Source organism: Bos indicus x Bos taurus, chromosome 1 (assembly GCF_003369695.1).
Source record: "Bos indicus x Bos taurus breed Angus x Brahman F1 hybrid chromosome 1, Bos_hybrid_MaternalHap_v2.0, whole genome shotgun sequence".
Classification (NCBI taxonomy): domain Eukaryota; kingdom Metazoa; phylum Chordata; class Mammalia; order Artiodactyla; family Bovidae; genus Bos; species Bos indicus x Bos taurus.
The window spans coordinates 106,814,444-106,829,638 of record NC_040076.1 but is presented as its reverse complement, the minus strand read 5'-3'; the positions used below and the strand labels follow the sequence as shown (position 1 = coordinate 106,829,638).

General features: G+C 47.6%; 1 protein-coding gene across 1 annotated transcript in view; it reads right to left on the bottom strand.

Annotated features, from left to right (window-relative positions):
- The window catches only part of LOC113898048, a 42,207-nt gene extending 27,258 nt beyond the window's left edge, over window positions 1–14,949 (bottom strand). Inside the window, exons 1-3 of the mRNA XM_027550851.1 lie at window positions 14,898–14,949; window positions 13,439–13,793; window positions 1,692–1,723 (exon numbers count right to left, since the gene is read on the bottom strand). Of these exons, the coding sequence (XP_027406652.1) occupies window positions 1,692–1,723; window positions 13,439–13,793; window positions 14,898–14,949 (439 nt within the window). The remainder of the gene's footprint in view (window positions 1–1,691; window positions 1,724–13,438; window positions 13,794–14,897) is intronic.
- Window positions 14,950–15,195: the final 246 nt, after the last annotated feature.

The following is a 15,195-nucleotide window of genomic DNA, read 5'->3' as shown; positions in this document are numbered from 1 at the left end:
ACCAATGGTAAGCAAGGCCATATTCTCAAAGGAAAAAAGATTTAGACCAAGCAACCTTAAGCCTTTTCCAAGAGAAGGCAAACAGAAAGCCAATAAACTTTATAATGGCCTTTGGTTGGGTCCCTGGCAACCTCTTAGTTCTGTGCCAAAGGAGTGGCACTCTTTGATCAACTTAGCTGCTCCCCAAAAACATCCCTGGTGATTAAGTAACTTGACACCAGAAAGGGAAAAAAAGCACCTGGTTTTAGATTTTGTAATTGAAGAGCAGACAATAGTGTTACTATAGAAAAGACTCAGAGTCCTTTCCCACTGAACAGTCAATTGATGCAAACAACCATCACCGATTTAGTGAAATGACACAGATAGGTTAGAGGTGAGGATCCAGGTAAGTTGGGACCAGACTAGGGAGGACCTCAAACGCAATTGAGAAGAGCTGGCCTTGGGGGGTGTTTCTCCTACAGGGAGAATTACATGAGTGCTTCCAGCTGAAATGGGCCATGGTGTTCCCAAAGATGCTGGTGGACTTTGGGGGCGGTGGGCGGGGGGTACTGTTGTTCAGGATGCATTAGACTCCAGAGAGTCTAAAACTCTGCTGCAGAGATTCAGCTATGAAGTGATAAGACCCGAGGCCAGTGTAGGTGCATGGGAATGGAGATATTATAGTAAAGGACAAGAAGGGGTAAGTGTTGCAGAAGTTACCAACAATATCAACTAGAGCAAGAGTACTTCTGTGTAGGGAAGGACTGCCACTTAGTTACCATGCCCCTCATCCGTATTTATGCCATGCTCAATTAGATGGCTCATGCAACAGGACCTAGCACTCTTTCATTTCATTTGTCTGGAACATTCACCCACGCCAGGCTGGTGAACAGAAGGGGCTCGATTACTGGTTGACTGCTTCCCCTCGGCGCAGGCAGAGACTACTGTCCCTTCACTGACTTACTGTCCACCACGTGATGGGCACTCTGCAGAAATTAGGAGAAAACCCATGTCCTAGCCAACAGCAAGTGTGAGGACAAGGAAGGACCACGCAGTAGACAAATGAAATTAGGACCATATCAAAGTAAGGAAGGCGCCAGCACTTTGCTGGTCAGAGAGAGAAACTGAGAGAAGGGACTCAAGCCTCAGCAACCCCTAAACCTAGACCATGACCTTCTTTTAACAGCAGAGGTTTTACTTGATCCAGTTTCAGGGACAGAATTAGGTGTTACTATTTTCATTAAGTATCTATAATTGATGATAACACTCAAGTATTAAAGAAAATATCTACTCATGCATAGAACAATTATAGAATTCCATTGACAATGCTTCTCTATTCTTACTCTACTAAATTTAAAATAAGGTTAAAAAGAACATTAGAGCCAGAGTTTAAAAGGAAAGAGATGTAAGAGTATTTGTTCTCTATTCTTAAGTTATAAAAACCACAAAGGTATGAATTCTTTACACTTCATTGTTTTAAATATCTGTTGACAAATAATCTTAAAGAAAATTCTAAAAAACTGTCATTATCTTATCATCCTAACCTACTGATTATTTTAACACATTTCTGTAAGTTGGTGACTGCATGAATGTAATGAGGCAATTGCAGCCCATAAATAAAATGAATAAAGAAATCATTTTCTAAAAATGAAAATTTCCACACAGTGCAGCTTAAGTTTTTCAGTTACTCAACGTTGACTTAGAGTTCATACCTTTTTCTTCTAAAGAGCCATGGTGATCATCACTAGAACAAGAAAAGAAAAACAGTTTTATAAACGGATACTAATTTTATACAAATAATTATGAAAGTCTTCAAAATGATCATACTATGTTTCTCCAGAAATGTTGGCAGGTGGAATGACTCTCTCCCTCCTCAAGGCTCTTCTTGCCCCCTCACTCCCCACTCCAGCCGGACTCAAAACCACAGGGATAGAGGTGACTTTGGAGTGTGCAGGTGAAGCCCTGCCAGTCTGCTCACACCCCGGGTACCAGCAGCACCGCGCACAGGGTCACTGTGCTGAATCCCCACACCCCACATCTCCAGCCCATCCATCCACCTCGCCCCGCCACACTGGCCTCCAATCCCTCCTCCTGGTTCCTACAGAGGGCTGCTCGCCCACTCACTCCAAGGTCTCCTCACCTGCTTCTCCAGCCTCCTCCCTCCCATAGAGCACTTCCGGGAAATGAAGGGCCTGGACAGCTCCCGCATTCAATTAACTGGTCCTTCCACTGCCTGACCTGGTGTTTGCATCCCCACCCCGGCTCTGCCCTGCTCAGTCCCACGGAAGGTCTCAAGGGAGAACTCCCCATCTCCGTTTCCCACTCCCCATCCTCTCCCAGACTCAAAGCCACCAGCCTTTTGCTTTTTCCCACGTATGGAAACCACTCGAGCTAGAGGCACCGAGGACCCCTGCCCGACAAAGCCAAGGGGCCCTCTCCATCCTTAGGGACCACCTCCCTTTCAATGAAGCACGTGACAGGCTCCATGGTGGCTTCCAGCGCCCCTCACCTGGTCTCTTCCCTCCTCTCTGCTCGGTGGCCTCTCCCACCTCCAGGTGCTTCATCTCCCAGCTCCATCAGCTCCTGGCAATTTGCTTTGTCCCAGGACCACCTCAGTGCACCCTCCACACACTGCCTCAGGCCTGCCTTCAGGCCAAAGCTTCAGATCCTTGATCACTGACCCCTTCCCAGGCCTCCTCCCTGACTTCAAGGTACTTAAGGCCCGAAGGTCACTTCAGCACTTTATATACAGTCAGCACAAGCTAGTCCTTGCCTCTCCTCTTCAAGAAAACCTGCTCCTCCCAACCTGTCTTTGCATAGAATCACCAGGTCACCTAACTGGAACCTCCGAGTCATCACTAACTCTTGCTCCCCCTTTCTTGGCAAGCAGCACAATCAGACTCCTCCTATGCTTCCTCCAACCCATCTCTCAAACTTCTCCCCTCCTCGCTGCACACCGCTTCTGCCTGCCTGCAAGCTCTCTCTCTCACTGGTTCTCGCGCTCTCTAACAATTACTGTCTCACTCTCTTGGTCTGCCTTCTGCAGGACCATATCATGTCTTTGCCCTTCTGTGGCTTCTCACTACTTCCTGGCCTGAGCTTCCTGGCACCGCACGCATGGACCCCCACCCTGCTCCCTTGTCACCCACCCTTCCTGCTCCCCCAGAGAGAATGTTCTTCAGTGTCCCAAGCACACCCTGCATAATACACACACACACATACACACCACCCTCTGCACCCTCCCCCGAAAAGAGTCACTGCCAGGAGCCTTGCAGGTGTGCAGCTCAGCTATGTGTGCCCCACTGACACGTAGAGTTTGTGCATATAACAGCCCTGCCCTCCACCATGATGCCCAAACTGCTCATCACAAGGTGTGGACTTGAAGACATTAGAACTCTCAGAGAGCTTTCTAAAAACCATTTTTCTGGGCCCATCAAATCAGAATCTTTGATGAATAAATGAAAAACCAGGAAGAAAACAACAATGGTGTTATTTGCACTTATGGGTGTTTAAAATCTTTCTGGATTTTCTCATTGAATCATCCCAATAAGCCTATGAAGGCCATTTGACAAATGCAGAGACTGGGGCTCAGAGAGGTTCATTAACTTCCTTGAGGTCACACAGCTAACAAACAGAAAAGGAGCACTTGACCCTAGGCCATTAGGACTTCAAAGCCCCTGGGACCATGTCTCCCTTCACGCCCCACCACTTCACCGGCTGAACCCAATCCTGGCAGTGACAGTAAACTAAGGAAGAACAGAGCCAAAGCAGCAGATGAACTGCTAGTCCCTTCCTTTCTCTTCTTCAGTCAAGTCAGTCAGGAGCCTCCAGATTTTGAAAACCTCCTTGACTCAAGGTTTTTTCTGATAAACATTCCCAAGTATTTGGTATTTCCCAAGCTTCATGTCCGATGAAAACTATGCATTTTCATTTTCAGACCCAAGTCCTCTTATTTTTTAATCTTAACCTCCGGCTCAGAAGGCCAGAGAGTGGTGGTAAGCCTGAAATTAGGAAATGTTTCAAGACATTAAGAAAGACTAAAACATGGTTCCCAACAAAATGCATACAAGAGCAGACCAGCCATGGCATTGTTTTTCTCCAGACTCATACTCTTATAATGCAGGCATTGTACCTTTTAATTTAAAAGTAATTATGAGAACATGTAATGGGACCAGATGCCATGATCTTAGTTTTGTGAATGTTGAGTTTGAAGCCAGCTTTTTCACTCTCCTCTTTCACTTTCATCAAGAGGCTCTTTAGTTCTTTGCTTTCTGCCACAAGGGTGGTGTAATCTGTCCATCTGAGGTTATTGCTATTTCTCCCAGCAATCTTAATTCCAGCTTGTGCTTCATCCAGCCTGGCATTTTGCATGATGTACTCTGCATATAAGATAAATAAGCAGGGTGACAACATACAGCCTTGACATATTTTCCTTTCCCAATTTGGAACGAGTCTGTTGTTCCACGTCCAGTTCTAATTGTTGCTTCTTGGCCTGCATACAGATTTCTGAGGAGGCAGGTAAGGTGGTCTGGTATTCCCATCTCTTGAAGAATTTATTCTGTCAGTAAAGCAGAAGTAGATGTTTTTCTGGAACTCTCTTGCTTTCTTGATGATCCAACGGATGTTGGCAATTTGATCTCTGGTTCCTCTGTGTTTTCTAAATCCAGCTTGAACATCTGGAAGTTCAGAGTTCACGTAATGTTGAAGCCTGCCACTTCATGGCAAATAGATGGGGAAACAATGGAAACAGTGAGAGACTTATTTTCTTGGGCTCCAAAATCACTGCAGATGGTGACTGCAGCCATGAAATTAAAAGACACTTGATCCTTGGAAGAAAATCTATGACCAACCTAGACAGCATATTAAAAAGCAGAGACATTACTTTGCCAACAAAGGTTCATCTAGTCAAAGCTATGCTTTTTCCGGTAGTCATGTATGGATGTGAGAATTGAACTGTAAAGAAAGCTTAGCGTCGAAGAATGATGTTTTTGAACTGTGGTGTTGGAGAAGACTCTTGAGAGTCCCTTGGACTGCAAGGAGATCAAACTAGTCAATCCTAAAGGAAATCAATCCTGAATATTCACTGGAAGGACTGATGCTGATTCCAATACTTTGGCCACCTGCTGTGAAGAACTGACTCATTGGAAAAGACCCTGATGCTGGGAAAGATTGATGTCAGGAGCAGAAGGGGACGAAAGAGGATGAGATAGTTAGATGGCATCATCGACTCAATAGACATGATTTTGAGCAAGCTCCAGGAGTTGGTGATGGACAGGAAAGCCTGGCGTGCTGCAGTCTTTGGGGTTGCAAAGAGTTGGACATGACTGAGCGACTGAACTGGACTGATGAGAACATGTATTAAGAGTCAGACATCCTTACTGTACAAAATATGTCTGCTTAAAACAGTGACAAACTTCTCTTGACTGTCCCTTTCATAGTCCCCTTTCTACAGCTGTTTATCTTTATTTCCAGATGTATATGCATGTGCATAGATATCAGAACTTCTGCTAAAAACCAGAAAACCTTTATGGAAAACCTTTATTTTCACCACAAAATGAGGCTGCAGGGTAGAGGGTCAGCTCTCTGTATCAAAACACCCAACAGTTATGGGGGAAGGGGCTTAGCCCGAGGTGAAGGAGCCGCCCACTGGGCAACACCAAAGTCACAGCCCAGTGAAGGAAGTAACCCAGGGGACCCACAGAGCCCTTGCACTGGCTCTGGAATCTGCTTTAGAGGTAGCAGAATCTGCTACCCTAAAATATGTCTCTTTGGCATATTAATTATTTTAAGCTGGTTATTCTCTAAGAAACAGCAGGCAAAGGAAAAACATTCAAAACCCAGCAGGAGTTAGCCTTTTGGAAGAAACATTAACATTTGTATGGGAAATCTCCATGTGTAAGAAGTCCAAATCTGTATCTTATCAGTGAAAGGGCAGGGACAGAAATCTCAGGACAACCTCACCAGGGTTTACTGTGCTCTTCCTGGGGACCTCCCAGAACTGAGTCTCCCCATCCTCAACATCCTTGTCTGCCTGCTGAGGCCGGTATTCAAGGTGAGGGCTTTGGCCATTTTGGAGAGTTACTCAAGTTTTCCTTGGTATCTCCCATATATGGCTGTTGTCGCCAAGTCATGTGTGACTCTTTTGCAACCTCATGGACTGTATGTAGCCCACCAGACTCCTCTGTCCATGGGATTCTCCAGATAAGAACTCTGGAGATATTCCATTTCCTCCTCCAGGGGATCTTCCCAACCCAGGGATCGAACTGGGCTCTCTTAGGTCTCCTGGACTGGCAGGTGAATTCTTTACCACTAGCACCACCTGGGAAGCCCCTCTTCCATGTACACCAGTTATTATAACTTTTGTTTGTTTTTCTCCTGTTAATCTGACACATGTCAATTTAATCCTTAGACTAGAAGAACCCAGAAGGGTGGAGGAAGATTTTCTTCCTCTCTGACACGCCACATGGATGCTAGTGCCCCACATCTTCTTCCTGTCTGCTTTTCCATGTGGTTTGTTAAAAGGAAAACTAAACATGGAGAGGGAGGACCCATTCCAGATGTTCCCAGTGTAATTTAGGGGCTGAAGATCAGTAGGGAATGGAAGTGGACATTTACTTAAGTATCACTTTTAAAATTCCTTACATTTTCATCCCGACTCAATCGTGATGACTGGGTGTAATGTCAATGCTGCCTTATGCCTACCAGCTCCCAGGCCCTGTCTAGTACAGGTCTCTTTCCCTTAGTGGGGGGAGAAAAACGCTGCATCTTGGCACTGTAAAATCCAACCAGAGGGAGCCTTTCTCCCACCTGACTGCAGCCTGGACAGGTGGATAGTAGGCGTCAGAAGGGTTTCAGTCAAATCTGGCTCCATGAGTAATAATTCTCCAGTTAAAGATTTTAACAATCCTTAAAGTGAAAATAAAACCATAATTGTTGTTCAGTTGCCAAGTTGTGTCCATCTCTTCAAGATCCCATGGACTGCAGCACACCATATAATATATATATTAATATGTATCAATATAATTACTAATATAACATTTTATTATATTTAAACCATAATATAATAGCTAATACTTTTTTTTAATATTTATTGTGTGCCTGAACCTGAGCCAAGGACCTGGCAGGCATCAATGGGCTCCTTGCAACAAACTTTTTAGTGCCTGATGCTGAACTAGTATCATCCCCATTTCACAGATGAGGAAATAAGGCTGGGTAACTTATCCACAAACCCAGTCCATCTGACTGCAGAGCCCAAGCTTTTATCAGTACATTTCACAACAAAAAGCCTAAAATTCTGCCAAGCAGGTAAAGACAAAACACTTAATACTTTCTAGTCTCTGTTCCTCAGGTGTCACTGTCTGTGAAGGTAATTCTCAACTAGAGTCACCTTGCAGTAAATAATAAAAAGTTATTAGGCATAATTAAACCCATAATGGGTCGATTCAGGTAAAGAATCGATCTGCAATGCAGGAGCCACAAGAGATACAGGTTCAGTCCCTGGGTCAGGAAGATCCCCTGGAGGAGGGCACGGCAACCCGCTCCAATTCTCTTGCCTGGAGAAGCCCATGGACAGAGGAGTCTGGCGGGCTACATAGCATAGGGTCACAAAGAGTCAGACACGACTAAAGTGACTGAGCATGCATGCGCACAAACCTATGATGAGGCCCAAATCCTCCTCTAACTCTTCATCAGAATGAAACCAACTAGTGTTTTACTTATTTCAGCTCCTATCAACCTTCAGGAAATAGGTCAAAAAAAGTTAAATGGGTTAAGAAAGTGGAAAAGAGTTTATGTTAGTCACAAACTAAAGTTAATCTGCATAATCATAAAATAGTTATACTTTCCAGAGAATAAACTCGATGAAAATACTATTCTCTATAATACAGATCTCTTTTCATCAACTGAAATCCGCTGTGATGAGCGGAGGGGATATAAAAATGACACAGGAACCTGGTCCCAAGGGGCACACTAACGGAAGAGAAGACAGATCAGGAAATAAAATGTATGTGATGTGGGAAGAGCACAATAAAAGCAATATAAGCTATCATTTTAGCCCAGAGCAGGCTATGGTGAACTGGGAAGAATGCAGCTCTCATGCCAAGAACACAGGCATGAAACTTAAGACCACTTAAACCTCAATGGAAAGGTCAGCTTTTGCATTTTCAGAGAAAGCTACCACCCCTCAGGATCCTCTCACTGTTAGACTCAGAAAAAACTGAAACGGAAAGGAACCTATAAAGATCTTCCAGTCTGATGCATTATTTCACAGAGGGAAAGATGCATTCTAGGAGAGGTGAAACTAATAAACACCCAAGATCACACAGCAAGTTAGAAGCAGAGACAATCTTACAACCTGTCTCAGATCTCCTAGTTTAGCCATCTATTCATCCATTTAACAAAACAGATGGACTATGTGCCAGGCATGAATGAATAGAGCAACTGGCGCTGTGGCTTCAAGAACCCATCAGCCTGATGGGGAAGACTGTCTACTTGCATCTGAGAAAGGAAGTGCTGTCTAAGATTGAAAAATTGGGGTGGGGGTGGGTGGCAGGGGGGGCAGCTTCCTGAGGAAGTGACATTTAAACTCAGCCACAAAAGACAAGCAGGAATAGGCAAGAGAAGAATTGGGGCTGGGGGAGTAGAGGTCACACAGCTTCTGTCTGAGGCAGGAAGGAACTGATCAAGATCCAGGAACAGGAGGAAAGCAAGCGTGATCAGAGGGAGAAAGGGAGGAGATGAGGAAAGACAGGGAGGTGGAGAAGTTCCAACTCTGTAACCAAGCCTATGGCAACCCCAGGATGCTGAATAAAGATCATCTGGTCCACCGAGTGGTCTCTAAATCTTCCCTCTTGGGAAGATCTGAAGTTTGAACACAAAGGAGGAAGTCAACAATGCAGGGTTACAGAATCTGCTGTCGTCAACATCTCTCATGGGGAATGTCTGACGCTGTGCAACCCTGATAGCCCACAGGCTCAGTTCAGTTCACTTCAGTTGCTCAGTCGTGTCTGACTCTTTGCAACCCTATGAATCGCAGCACGCCAGAAACTGCTTATGTTGAGCCCAAAAGATCCAAGCATTTCCCCAAAGAAAATCTCAGTCTCCAGGCCACAAAAGCCAGACCTCCCTGCCCAAGAAGTTGTAGTACTAGATGACAAACACCCCACAGGAGGCTAGGTAACTTTAAAGCATACTCCAAGGAAACTGTCTTCACAGACTTGAGGTCTGGAAGCCAACTACACAGCCCCTTGCATAGGGACAGAAGGATTTCCTGTACTCCAAGCCCTCTGGGACCAGGCTGGGGCCGGGGAGGAGAGGTGGGGGAGGGGGGGTCAAGGACTCCATAGGGGAAAGTGGCAGACAGGTGGGGGAAGGTGGAGGAGAGATGTGGGAGTCATGAGCCACCAGCTGTCAGTTCTCCCAAGGGACACTTCCCAAGCTGGGCAGGCTTCCCATCATCACCCAGCTTCCTTTATTCTAAGCATCCCATAACCACCACCTATAATCAGTTCACCTGTGATGTAAGCCATCCCATCACTTTTTTCTTCTATGTTCAGGTCCCGGAATGAGAGCACAGCCTTAAATGCTTTGGAAAACATTTAGTGCCAGCAAAGGTGAAAACCCACAGGCCTGGCTCTCCAGGCTGGCTCCTTCATCTATTCCCTCCCTTCCTTTTCTTCAGTTATACCAGAAGGAAAAAAAAAAAATAGTGGTCAAACAGGTAGGTTTTTGGATATCAAAAGGCTAAAGGATTCACGCATCATTAGTTGTAACAGGCAAAACCTGGAAACAACTGCCATGTTCATCAAGAGAAAAATGGATGAACAAAATGTGATTCCGTCCTAAAATGGAGTCCTGTAAGCCACGAGAATCCAAAACTGCTTACACGCAACTGAGAGGATGAATCTCACAAACAATATGGCACAAAAGAAGTCAGACACAAAAGGGCATATGCTGTATGAGTCTATTTTTATAAAGTTTACAAACTAGCAAAACTATCTCTGGTCCCTTTGGGATGAAGGGATAGGAAAGTACAAGGAAAAGGGGGCTTTTAGGATGCCAGGTTCTATTTCTTGACCTGGGTGGTAGTTACACAGATGTGTTCACTTGGTGATAATTTATCAGCTGTACACTTAAAATGCTGGATTTTCTGTACGACTGTACATACACACACCTCACGGAAGGGTTTTCAGCATCTTGGGAAAGGAAAAATATATAGGCCTTTAGCTTTGCGGGCCACATTTATGAATGGAGAATGAGCCTGGGTGGTAGGGGGCAAAGTGAAGAGATGACTGCATTTGGGATATGGCCCAAATAGCAGCTGTGGGGTGATAGGAATTAGGGTGAACAGTTTCAAGGTCTACTTCCTTCTTTCTCCTATAACTAACTGTCAATGAAATCTCTGCATACTGTACTCCAAAGGGAAGTGGGACCAGGAGGAAAAGCTGGAACTGAGCTGGCTTAAGGGAGAAGGGAGGCAACTGGAACACTTCTATCAGTGAGGGGTCAAGGAGGGGAGGAGGAAGAAGAGGGAAAAGAATGAAATCACAAGTGCCCAGGGCAGGCAAGAAGGAGAGCTGGCCTGACTGGGAATGGATGGGGTGGGGTGATTCCCTTACTCAGCCCAGATGAAGGGATCCCTTCTCTACTCACCTCCCTGAGCCCTGCTCTGATGCACACCTAAATTAATGGCTTTATTGTGCTGCTCAAGAAATGCAAGAGACACAGGTTCAACCTCTGGATAGTGAAGGTCCCCTGGAGCAGGAAATGGCAACCCACTCCAGTATTCTTGCCTGGAAAATCCCACAGACAGAGGAGCCTGGCAGGCTACAGTCCACGGCGTTGCAAAGAGTCAGACACAACTGAGCACACATGCACGTTGTACTTTGTAAGTCGTTTATAACTCTTGGGAACTAAAGAACAAGAGGGGTGTGTATGTGTGTACAGCAAAGGATTCCACATCCTCAGCATCTAACACATCGTTTGGTGTATGGTTTGCACTATTAAAAAAAAAAAAGGTTCACTGGATAAATGACAGATACAATGTGGTAATTAGATATAAAGTTGCTGTTGCTGAGTCACTAAATCATATCCGACTCTTTTTCAACCTCATGGACTGTAGCCCACCAGGTTCCTCTGTCCATGGGATTTTCCAAGCAAGAATACTGGAGTGGGTTGCCATTTCCTTCTCCATGGGATTCTTCTGGACCGGGGATTGAACCCACACCTCCTGCATTGGCAGGCAGATTCTTTACCACTGAGCCATCTGGGAAGTCCCTAGATATAGAGACCTCCTTAGTATTTAAAAATCAGTAGTAACAGTTTAAATGGCAAAAAATGTGGGAATGACTAAGTATCAGAGTGGCATACCGGGCAGCTACTAAAAATTACAAGTAACAGTAGCAAACACCTGTAGGGTGCTTTACAGTTTACTGAGAATTACACCTCCCCCTTGTTTGACACACAATTGTACAGACTTTGTGCCACACTGAAATGTGCAAACGACTCATTAGTAAGTCTTCCTGAAGAGACCAGAAAGATCAGCAATTGCAGGCTAGCAAGTTTTTATGAAAAGAGGTAGGGAGGACCCATATTTCAGAGTAATGGGGTCACAAAGAGTCAAACACGACTGAGCGACTGAACTGAACTAGGAAGGAGTAGGTAGAAGTTGAGTTAGCTCTGCTTTGTTTGTGTAAATAACCGTGCATGCTAATTCCACACACTATACTTCAATTCACTTCCCTTTTCTTTTGGAACAAAACTTTACTTTTGCTGTATTTGATTGATTCAACATTCACTTTAACCACCATTTGCAAGTCTTCCTGCTAACTGACCACCTCTAAGGAAGTGTTTTTGATGACCCAAGTGGACCCAGTTCTTGTCCTAGTGGGGTTTTATTAATGCTAATGTCAAGACATTGAACAGCAGAACCCCACAATAAACTTTTCTACACTGTCTTCCTGATTGCAACAGTGTTTTAAAGAACAGAGACAAAAAGAAAAAAAAAAAAAAATCACACATAAAACAAAACAAAAAAATCCTTCCCTCCTTCCTAAAAGATTATAAGCCTAATGTTCAAAGAATAATTCACGAAACACTGAAGTCGTGAGACACTTTAAAGCTCCGTATTCTCTAGTTGATCGTGCATAAACTGTGATGTGGCAGGGACTGTCTCATAAGCAAGTTCTCTGCAGAGTCTGAATCTTTGCCCAGCGTTTCTGCACTGTTTTGGGCGGGCTTCCGGCATGTGCTTACAGCAATGAGAGAATTACCTAAAGGATACATTTCACAAACAAGCCGTCACGTGTCTTGTGCTGAAACTGCATCCGATGCCAAAAGTCTGCTTCTGCAGATGAGAGCTCTGGAGAACTCGACCACTACAGCCCAAACCAGCTCTGAATACACATTCCCACGTGAAAAGAGGCTGCCTTTAAAGGTCTGTGGGACGCTGATGACAAACAGAGGCATTGGCTACCTTTACAGTAATAGGAGATATCCTAAAAGCAATGTTGATCTCGTGCCTTCTGTGCTAAAGACACTATTAGGGCCCCCTGGGAGCGTAGAAGGGATGACGGGCGCAAGGGGATGATGGGGGTGTTTCACGCATGGGCAAAAGGGGATTACGGAAATAATCCCGCTCTCAGCTCAAACCATTTGAAAGTCAAGGGGCCAAAGCGCCGGTGGTGTTCAGAAAAACTTTCCAAGTCCTCCCCGACACGGGTGCAGTGGACGCAGGGGATCCGGAGAGCTGAAGCTTGAGAGATGGGAGCAGACGAGGACAGCAGAAGCCGGCCCGGGCGGCGGGGAGTCAGCGCGGAGGCGGGAAGGGCGCGAGTCCACTCGCGCTGGGAGCAAAGGGGATGCCACAGGGCGATCAGCCCCCTCCACACCGGCCCGCCGCCCGCAGCCGCTGCCGCCGGGTGAATGTGGACAAATCGGGCCCACCTGCCGCCGCCTTTGCGCCGCCGCTGCGGAAGGGCCGGGTTGCTGGCGCCGGCAAGCCGAGACGGCAGGGGGCAGTAGCGCCGGCCATAGCTCCTCCTCCGGGCCGGGCGCCCGGGGCCTCGCAGCCGCGCGCCACCGCTTCCCGCGCGAGCACCTGCGCGCGACCCCGGCGCAGCCCGCCCGACCCAGGTGCAGCCGCTCGGGGCCTGCCGGCGGGTTCGGAATCGGAGTCCGGGCTGGAGAGCGAGTCGCTACCCCCATGCTCCGTGCCCGCGCCAGGCAGGCGCCGCCACCGAAGGGTGCTTTGTTTGTGCAGCTCGAGCGGGGATGCCGGGGCGGGAGTGGAGCCCCCGCCCCGTCCGGAAAACGGGAAAAGCAGAGCCCACGATAGAGGGTGCTGAAGACCGCAAAGCCCCTTCTCCACGCGGCGATGTCCGGGCCAGCCGCACCCCACCCCCGCTCTGCCCGTCCTCCTTCCCAAACCCCGGCCCCCACCCAGCCCCGCGGCTGCGCTCACCTGCTCTCCGCGACCCCCGAGTCTTGGCTCATCGTCGTTAGGCGTCTGGGAGGGGGCGCCAGGCGCGCCCGGGGCAAGGCGCTCGAGTAGCGCCCGGGCGCCTGCAGGAGGGGTTCGCGTGCAGTGCGCTGCCCTCCGCACCCGGAGGCGGCGGACGCTGCTGGGGGAGGGACGAGGGCGAGCGAGAGCCACCGGGGGAGGGGACTGGGCGGGAGGGGGCGCCGGGCACGCTGCTGCAGCCGCAGCCGGAGGCCGCCCGGGCTCCCGAACGGAAACGCACGCTCGCCGGCTGCCCCGCGCGTGCACGCCGGCGGGCACACTCTCACACGTGCGCACACCGGCTGCTCGGTGGCTGCTTACCTCCCTGCGGGAGCTAGGTTTGGTGACGCTAATACCGGGGCTTCTGTGAAAGAGCAGGGCCAGCGCCATTCTGCAGGGAGCTCAAATCACCCTGATTGGGCGTTTTTCACGAGACAACCCGCCTCCCTCGAGGAATTCCCAGATTCTCTTCCTAGGGTCTGAAAGCCCCTCGAAATTTATTTTCAGATTTTATATTTAAATCCAAGTGTCTAGAATGAGGGACCGCAGCTTTCATATGGTTAAACAGCCTTATGACCCCGGCCCCTCCACCCTAAACTATAAGGGTGGATGGGCTAAACCAGTGATTTCCCAAGTTTGCTGCACATTTGATCACCCAGGGAGTTTTTAAAATCTCGATGCTCCGAGTGGTATCCCAGATGAATTCGATTAGTGCAGTGGGATCCAGAAAGATCCAGGTGATTCCAATATTCAGAAAAGTATAGGAAACACTGCTTAGACTGCCAGTGGTCCTCGTGGTACCCTGTCTTCTTTTACCCCGTTTCTCAGCGTGGTCCTTTGCTAGTTTATTTTCCACGTGGTGGTGGGTGTCACACAGCATCAAGCCCAGGTCTGACAGTAAGTGCAGAGTACACCTCTACTGCAGGAAGGAAGCTATGGCAGAGTCCAGCCCTCTACCTTGCAGCCCCCTCTTTTCTCTTTCTGAAATTCTCCACAGGCTGAAATGCCCTTGACCTCATGGAAATGGCTTCATGTCATGCCTGAAGCCAGAGAAGGCAAAGGCAGCCCACTCTAGTACTCTTACTGGAAAATCCCATAGATGGAGGAGCCTGGTAGGCTGCAGTCCATGGGGTCGCTACAAGTTGGGAACAACTGAGCGACTTCACTTTCACTTTCCTGCATTGGAGAAGGAAATGGCAACCCCACTCCAGTGTTCTTGCCTGGAGAATCCCAGGGACGGGGGAGCCTGGTGGGCTGCCGTCTATGGGGTCGCACAGAGTCGGACACGACTGAAGTGACTTAGCAGCAGCAGCAGCATGCCTGAAGCTGGGGAAGAACAGGAGTCATTGCGCTTGAAGGGACATCTGTCTTTTAATTTCCTCCAAATGTCTCCACCTCAGAACACCCCTATGTGTCTCACTGTGACTCAGAGGTCCAGTGCTGACAGTGTGGGAGAGCACAATAAAAGTCATGGCTCAGTGACTGGAACACCAGTTGAGTCCAGCACTATGACTAGATGGTTTATACCTGGGAAAGAGATGGCCTTGGTACTATCACTGGGCCTTGGTGTTCTTCTGTTTAACATAAACATGAACAAGAACATCAGCATCAGACAAGGCCCCTCTGTGACCACGATGTACGAAGACAAGAGCAAGACTCCTTAATCATGTCTAAACACAGACAAAATATGAACATCGTCCAAGCCACAGTGGACACAC